Source organism: Myotis brandtii, unplaced genomic scaffold (genome assembly GCF_000412655.1).
Source record: "Myotis brandtii unplaced genomic scaffold, ASM41265v1 scaffold3135, whole genome shotgun sequence".
In the NCBI taxonomy this organism is placed as follows: Eukaryota; Metazoa; Chordata; class Mammalia; order Chiroptera; family Vespertilionidae; genus Myotis; species Myotis brandtii.
In genome coordinates, this window is record NW_005362012.1 from 46,906 (window position 1) to 56,040 (window position 9,135).

At 35.0% G+C, this 9,135-nt stretch overlaps 1 protein-coding gene across 1 annotated transcript in view; it reads left to right on the top strand.

The window, feature by feature from the left end:
• Nucleotides 1-3,169: 3,169 nt before the first annotated feature.
• LOC102259412 (protein Wiz-like) overlaps nucleotides 3,170-9,135 on the top strand; it is a 40,847-nt gene continuing 34,881 nt past the window's right edge. Inside the window, 1 exon segment of the mRNA XM_014542799.1 lies at nucleotides 3,170-3,220. Coding sequence (XP_014398285.1) covers nucleotides 3,170-3,220 — 51 coding nt within the window.

Here is a 9,135-nt window from a genome sequence, read left to right on the forward strand (position 1 = left end):
AAGATAAAAATTATAAACAACAAAGTGACAACAAATACATATCTATCAACAAGTGAATCTAAAAATCAAGTGAATAAAAAATCTGAAGAACAGAATAAACTGGTGAATATAATAGAATCAGGGACACAGAAAGTGAGTGGACTGACAATTCTCAGGGGTGAAGGGGTGTGGGGGGTGCGGGAAGAGACTGGACAAACATCATACACCTATGGATGAGGACAGTGGCAGGGGTAAGGGCAGAAGGTGGCGTGGGAACTGGGTGGAGGGGAGCTATGGGGGGAAAAAGAGGAACAACTGTAATAATCTGAACAATAAAGATTTAATTAAAAAAATACTTTAAAAAAATCCTGGAAACAAATGACAATGAAATTACAACAATCCAAAATTTATGGGACACAATGAAAGCAGTCCTGAGAAGGAAGTTCATAGCACTACAGGCCTACCTCAAAAAACAAGAAAAGCTGGCAATAAATTTTCTTACCTTACAATTTAAAGAATTAGAAAGAGAGCAACAGCAAGAACAACAACAAAAAAGCCCAGAGTAAGCAAAAGGAAGGAAATAATAGCTGGCAATAAATTTTCTTACCTTACAATTTAAAGAATTAGAAAGAGAGCAACAGCAAGAACAACAACAAAAAAGCCCAGAGTAAGCAAAAGGAAGGAAATAATAAAGATCAGAGTGGAAAAAAAAAACACAATACAAAAGATCAATAAATCCAAGAGCTGGTTCTTTGAAACGATAAACAAGATTGATGAACCTCTAGCCAGGCTCACTAAGAATCAAAGATAAAGGACTTAAAGAAACAAAATCAGAAATAAAAGAGGTGAAGTAACAACTGACCCCACAGAAATACAAATGGTTGTAAAAAAATACTATGAACAACTCTATTCCAACAAACTGGACAACCTAGATGAAATGGACATATTCCTAGAAAAATACGACCTTCCAAAACTCAATCAGGAATAATAAATAATCTGAATAGGCTGATAACTAAGGAGAAAATTGAAGCAAAAATCACACACCAAAAAAAACTTGCAGCAAACAAAAGCCTAGGTCCAGATGGCTTCACAGGGGAGTATTACCAAACATTCAAAGAAGAACTGAAACCTATCCTCCTCAGACTATTCCAAAAAATTCAAGAGGAAGGCACACTTCCAAGCTCTTTCTATGAAGCCAGCATTACCCTAATCCCAAAACCAGATAAAAACACTACAAAGAAAGAGAACTACAGGCCAACATTCCTGATAAACATAGATGCTAAAATATTGCAACAAAATTCTAGCAAATCAAATCCAGCATTACATTAGAAAGATCATGCACCATGACCAAGTGGGATTTATCCTGAAGATGCAAGGTTGGTACAATATATGCAAATCAAAAAACATGATACATCACATGAAAAAATTGAGAGGCAAAAAGCACATAATCGCCGAAACCGGTTTGGCTCAGTGGATAGAGCTTCGGCCTGCGGACTGAAAGGTCCCAGGTTCGATTCCGGTCAAGGGCATGTACCTGGGTTGCGGGCACATCCCCAGTGGGAGATGTGCAGGAGGCAGCTGCAGCTGATTGATGTTTCTAACTATGTATCTCTCTCCCTTCCTCCCTGTAAAAAATCAATAAAATATATTTTTTTAAAAAAAGCACATAATCAAATCAATTGATGCCAAAAAGGCATTTGACAAAACCCAATACCCTTTCTTGATAAAAATTCTCAGCAAAGTAAGAATACCTCAACATAATAAAAGCCTTATATGACAAACCTAACATATTTAAAGCCTAATATGAGCAACCTATCGCCAACATCATACTCAATGGGCAAAAACTAAAACAATTTCCCCTAAGAACAAGAACAAGACAGCGATGCACATTTTCACCACTCCTGTTCGAAGTAATACTTGGAAGTGCTAGCCATAGCGATCAGAAAAGAAGAAGAAATAAGAGGCATCCAAATTAGAAAAGAAGACGTAAATTGTCATTATTTGCATATGACATAATATTGTGCACAGAAAACTTTAAAGACTCCATCAAAAAACTACTAGACTTAATGAATTTGGCAATGTAGCAGGATACAAAATAAACACCCAGAAATCTAAGACTGTTTTATACATCAATAATGAGCTCACAGAAAGAGAAACTAAAAAAACAATCCCATCTACCATTGCAACAACGACAACAAAAAATAAGATACCTAGGAATAAACTTAACTAAGGAGGTAAAAGACCTGTATTCAGAAAGCTAAAGGATATTGAAAAAAAGAGATAGAGGAAGACATAAACAAATGGTAGAATATACCATGCTCATGGATTGGTAGAATCAACTTCATTAAAATGTCCACACTACTCAAAGCAATCTATAGATTTAATACAATCCCTATTAAAATACCAATGGCATATTTCACAGATCTAGAACAAACTCTCCAAAAATTCATCTGGAAGAAAACAAAAAGACTTCGAATAGCTGCAGCAATCTTGAGAAAGAAGAACAATGTTGGAGGGATCACAACACCAGATATCAAGCTGTATTACAAAGCCACTGTTCTCAGAACTGCCTGGTATTGGCACAAGAACAGACATATAGACCAATGGATTAGAACAGAGAACCCAGAAATCAACCCAAGTCATTAAGCTCAATTAATATTTGACAAAGGAAGCAAAAGCATATAATGGAGGTGAGACAGTCTCTTCAATAAATGGTGTTGGGAAAATTGGATAGGTACATACAAAAAATAAAACTAGACCACCAACTTACACCATACACAAAAATAAACTCAAAATGGATAAAGGACTTAAATGTAAGTCAGTAAACCATAAAAATATTAAAGGAATCCAAAGGCAGCAAAATCTCAGACATATCCCGAAGCAAATACTTTACCGATACCACTCCTAGAGCAGTGGAAACTAAAGGGAAATTAAACAAATGGGACTACATCAAAATAAAAAGTTTCTGCACAGCAAAAGAAGTCATCAACAAAATAACAGGAGAGCCCCCTGCATGGAGAACATATTTGCCAATGTGACATCTGATAAGGGTTTAATCTCCAAAATTTATAGAGAACTTATACAACTTAACAGAAACAAGTTAAACAATCCAATAAAAAAAATGGTCAAAGGAACTAAATAAATAATTTTCAAAAGTAGACATACAGAAGGCCAAGGGACATATGAAAACATGCTCAACGTCACTTATCATCCAAGAGATCCAAATCAAAATGACAATGAGGTACCATCTCATACCTATCAGAATGGTTATTATCAACAAATGAACAATCTGCAAGTGCTGGTGAGATTATAGAGAAAAATTAACTCTGGTGCACTGTGGAAAACAGTATGGATTTTCCTCATAAAATTAAAAATTATACTCCCATTTGACCCAGTAATCCCACTTCTAGGAGTATATCCCAAGAAACCAGATATACCAATCAGAAAGGATATATGCACCCCTATGTTCATAGCAGCACAATTTACAATAGGTAAGATTTGGAAACTGCCTAAGTGCCCATCAGCAGATGAGTGGATTAAAAACGAGTGATACACATACAGAATGGAATACTATGCTGCTATAAAAAAAGAAAGAACTCTTACCATTCTCAACAGCATGGATGGACCTGGAGAACATTATGCTAAGTGAAATCAGCCAGTCAGAGAAAGATAAATATCACATGATCTCAATCATTTGTGGAATATAATGAACAAAATAAACTAATTAACAAAAATAGATTCAGAGACATAGAAGCATTGAAAAGACTATCAAACCTCAGAGGAATGGCAGGGGAGGGTTGGGGAGGCGTGGTAAGAGATCAACCAAAGGACTTGTATGCATGCATATAATCATAACCAATGGACACAGACTAAAGAGGGATGAGGGCATGTGCTGGGGGGTAGAGGAGGCTGGGGAGAAGACAATGGGGGAAAAAGGAGACATATGTAATACTTTAAACAATAAAGAATTTAAATTTAAAAAAAATGAATATACTGAAAAACTAAAAGTGACTTTTACACATTAAAGGGATGAATTTTGTGATAAGCAAATTAGATTTCAAAATAAGCTGATAATAATAATAATAACACTTATTTAAGAGAATTTGTAAAGCTGACTTAAAGTTGATGGATTAATCTATTTTTAGGTCTATTTTACTTAGATCGCCTGGTGACATTTGTGTGGTTGAGTGCAAAGGAAATGATAAAGGGAGGAAGGGTTGATAAAAATAGTTAAGGGGGGAAAAAGGCCAAATGAATGACAACATAAATTTTAGCAAATAATTAGGGAGAAACATTTTAATGCATAGAAGCCATGCAAAATGTAATGATTTTTCCATAGACAATTTGTAAACAGAGCACAAACTATTTTATTATATCAGTCCTTTAAAATGAAACATATTCATTCAAAAGTTTAATTTATTTTCTGATTTAAAAAATATATTTTTATTATAATGGTACAACAGAATAAAGGGACATATAAAACCTTTTCAGGCACACATTGAGGTCCCCAATGACTTTGTTTATTTCTGAATAATTTTCATACCTGCCTCAATTTTATTGTCACTTCCAACTATGTAGACAACCAGTACAGAAAAAACAAACAAAACAAAACAAAACAAAACACAAGAACTTGTGATAAATATATGACAAAATTTTACTTTTGAAGAACTAGTACTAATTGTTCTCTACAGATATTTTCAAAAAGCTGCATGCTATACGCAGTTTGTTTTAGTTGATAAACACACAGGAATAATTAAAATGTAAGATTATTGGGAGGTTTCAAATACTATGGTTTGTCTTTATTCTATGTGAAGTTCTTTTGTTGTTGTTAAGTCAAGAACCTTATGGTATGGTGGAAAAGAACACCCTTTGGTATCAGATAGTCATGGGTTCAAATCTTAGGGCTGTCCCTCATAAGCTATGTCAGTTTGGAAATAACTGATTAATCTTTCTGAAAATTAGTCTCTATAAAACTTAGAGACTAATACTTCACAATAATGCCATAGTAACCAAGATTTATTAACTATCCACTCTGATTCTGATTCTGCATTGGGTTCCTTACATATATATTCAGTGTGACATTCAAAATATTTATTAGTTGGGGATGGACATAAGAAAAGCCCAAACCTATAGAGAATTTTTATGAGTGTATTTGAGCCAAATTGATGACAATTGCCAGGAAGCAAAATCTCAATGGATTGAGAAAATGCTTCAGAGTATAGCAATTTTGCAGCTTATTTTATACATTACAATCAAAGGAGGAGACATAAGGGGTGTTACATGAAATCCATCTGTGGTACATTAAGAAAGTGGGAGAAAGCAAAGTGGGGAAATCTCTGAGATTGGATAAAGAGTAAAATAGAGAGACACATACTTCTTTTACACTGGTGGATATAGGACAGTTAACATTTATAGCACATAAAGGTGGTATTTTGGGAACAGGATAACAATCAGAGATTCTGTGGTCTTGTGCTCTGGTGTGGTAGGCATACCCTGAGGGGTCCAGGAAAAGGGAATTATGTGGGGAAGCACAAGACTTGGTTGAAAAGCTTGTAAGGAGGCTATTCTGAGAAAAGGGAAGTGTGTGGAAGGCCGCCTGCCCTGTTTATCGGAATTCCGACTTAGGGGTGACTTAGGGCATTTTCTAAGGCAGCACCCCTATTATTCCTTGACCTTCCCAAACAAGTCTGTGCATGTACAGACCCCTGGGTGTTTACTGGAATCCTTTTGCTTAATATTTTGGGTGTCCTTGCTTAAAGGACATTAAAAACACATGTGTCCTCCCAATATTACTTACCCTACTGATTGTATCTAAAAGATAAAGTTTATCTCAAACATCTCAAAGTGCTGTGACAATAAAAGCCTAATGAGGCAGGCAATCAGGGCTGTCTGGCTCCATTAGCCAGGCCATCCCTTAGCCTCTCTTTCACAGCAAATGTGTCAGAGTAATCCATTCATCCGTCACTCAGGGTCTGCTGGCCAGCCCTGGCAGAATTACACTCATATCCCAATGGTATGTTATATTAGATACAAAAAGATAATAGATAGGCTCGCTTAAGGTAAAGATTGACCTTTGTCAAGGAAGCTACAGGCCTAGGAAGTGATTGACTATCCACCATGACTCACTTTTAGTTAGGAAATTTATGTTCAGACAATCCTATGTGGTTACTTTCCAGTTCTGAGTTTCCAGGGTCCACTATTTAGGCCGCCCCTGAGTTTTTCAGGTATAGTATGTAGTCACTTTATCATGCACAGGCAAAAATTAATTAAGATTGAGGCCGTCTGTAGTGTTTTTGTAAGGGCATAGAGGCTGTCTTCCCTGACAGACATTATTCCATTTGATGCTGCATTGTGAGCAGGTAGAGGGTAGAGGTGTAAGGATACATTCATGAAAGGATCAGAATGCCTAAAGCAGTTTTTCACCAACTGTTATGTACTATATTATTTAATACACACACACACACACACACACACACACACACACACACACACACGCACACCATCAAAAATTAAAGAAGGGTGCTATTATAAGCATTTCATATATAGAAAAACTAAAATTCAGAGAGAGAATCCTTTACACACCCAGTAAAATGTACAAGCCAAAATTTTAATCTACTTGGGATATATTAGTAGTTGAATAAATTTTCTGTTTTCAAAATAGTACAACATTCAGCTTACTCTTTCAACTGTTATTCTGTGATTTTCTAATTATAGTTGTCAGGTGAGGCCTTTGAATCAATATATTAAAGTAAGTTATAACAAACTGTATACAAATGACTAGATTCAAATATTGGTTCACTACTACTATTTGTATAATTTTGGAACAGTTACTGAGGCTTTCTGATCCTCTATTTTTCCATCAGTAAAATATAGATAATTAACATATCTACCACATATAATTGTTAGACTTAAATAAAATATATTCAAAGTACTTAGCTAGTACTTGCCATTTAACCACAGTTTAATAACTGTAATTAACAATGTTATTATTAAATAGTCCATGTCTCTCTGTACTTGGAATCTTGTCTTTTTAAAAAATACATTTTATTGATTTCAAAGAGTAAGGGAGAGGGAGAGAGAGATAGAAACATCAATGATGAGAGAGAATCATTGATCGACTGCCTCCTGCACACCCCACACTATGGGATTGAGCCCTCAACCTGAGCATGTGCCATGACCGGGAATCGAACCATGACCTCCTGGTTCATAGGTTGATGCTCAACCACTGAGCCATGCTGGCTGAGCAGGAATCTTTACTGAATAACCATATAGGACTTTAAAACTTATTTAAGTTTAAACTTGACCTCATTATAATGGCTGATGACTAAATGGGGCTGTGTAAACCCATATAATCTAAGCTGCTATGATCTAACCTTCTTGAGGTAAAGGACCATGTTTCATTTATGAAAGTAAAAACATAGGGCATGGCATAACATTTCAGAGACTAAAACATCAATAACAATGACTGAATGAAAGAACAACAAAGTAATAAAACCCAGTTGTTTGAATATGCCGCTTGCAATCAGATAGCTTTGAAGGCCTGTGAAAGTTCTTGAAAGTAAAATTTAAAAATTTTGTGAGTAGCTCTCAAACTTTGTAAAATATCATTCAAAACTAATCAAAACAAAAAAAATCTAAGAATTAGTCACAGATGCTTAAAAGGAATTATCTTCTTTGCTGTGATCATTGTGGCTTACCTTCTGCTTATATTTATTTAAAAAAAAAACCCTCATTCACTTTTAAAACTAAAATTCAGGAATTTTAAATGTTACGAAATCAAATGAAAATCTATGTTTGAAAATACATCATTTCTATCTGCTATATTCTTACTCATAAATATGCAGCTTCTGGAGTGAGAATACTCTATGAGGCAGTATGATATATATTGCTCCTTTAGGAAAAACACACACAACAACAACACACTCTATAGGATCTAAATAAAAAGCAAGAGTTAGATTTCCCTTTGCATAAAAATTATTTTATGCCCTAACCAGTTTGGCTCAGTGGATAGAGCATCGGCCTGCGGATGCAAGGGTCCCAGGTTCAATTCCGGTCAAGGGCATGTACCTTGGTTGTGGGCACATACCCAGTGGGGCGTGTGCAAGAGGCAGCTGATCGATGTTTCTCTCTCATCGATGTTTCTAACTCTCTATCCCTCTCCCTTCTTCTCTGTAAAAAATCAATAAAATATATTAAAAAATATTTTATATTTATAACAGATGAACCCTAGATGTAGGGAGAAAATAAATTAATTATATATGTATCTCTGTATAAATAAATAGATTGTATATACTTAATATGTATTAATATTGACATACATATATATTCTCTATACATATAATAAACATTTGATAGTTTTAAAATAATGAGAGCAGTGATAGTGACTCTAAAGCCTATTAAAAACAATTGATTATGATTTCTTAATATATGTGTTTTTTATGAATCTCTGCTTTTTAATATTTTATATTTTTTCTCCTATGATGTCATTACAATGCTTTTTAAAATTGCCCCCCTGTAGATGGAGAACCACGTTTGCCTTAGGTCATTATTCTTGTTCATATATTTTAAATTGGAAAAGTGATTTTTAACTTAGATTGCTTAAATTTGTATTATTTAATTTTCATAGCTTCATTGAAGATCCTTGGTCTTATTTTTTTTTGGAGATTAAATCACTAACCCTGATTTATCTGTCTTTTTTAAATTAAATCTTTATTGTTCAGATTATTACAGGTGTTCCTCTTTTTCCCCCCCATAGCTCTCCTCCACCCAGTTCCCACCCCACCCTCTGCCCTTACCCCTCCCCCTGTCCTCATCCATAGGTGTACCGATTTTTGTCCAGTCTCTTTCTGCACCCCCAAACCCCTTTCGCCCCAAGAATTGTCAGTCCACTCCCTTTCCATGACCCTGGTTCTATTATATTCAGCAGTTTACTCTGTTCATCAGATTTTTTATTCACTTGATTTTTAGGTTCACTTGTTGATAGATATGTATTTGCTGTTCATAATTTTTATCTTTACCTTTTTCTTCTTCCTCTTCTTAAAGAATACCTTTCAGCATTTCATATAATACTGGTTTGGTGGTGATGAACTCCTTTAGCTTTTTCTTATCTGTGAAGCTCTTTATCTGACCTTCAATTCTGAATGATAGCTTTGCTGG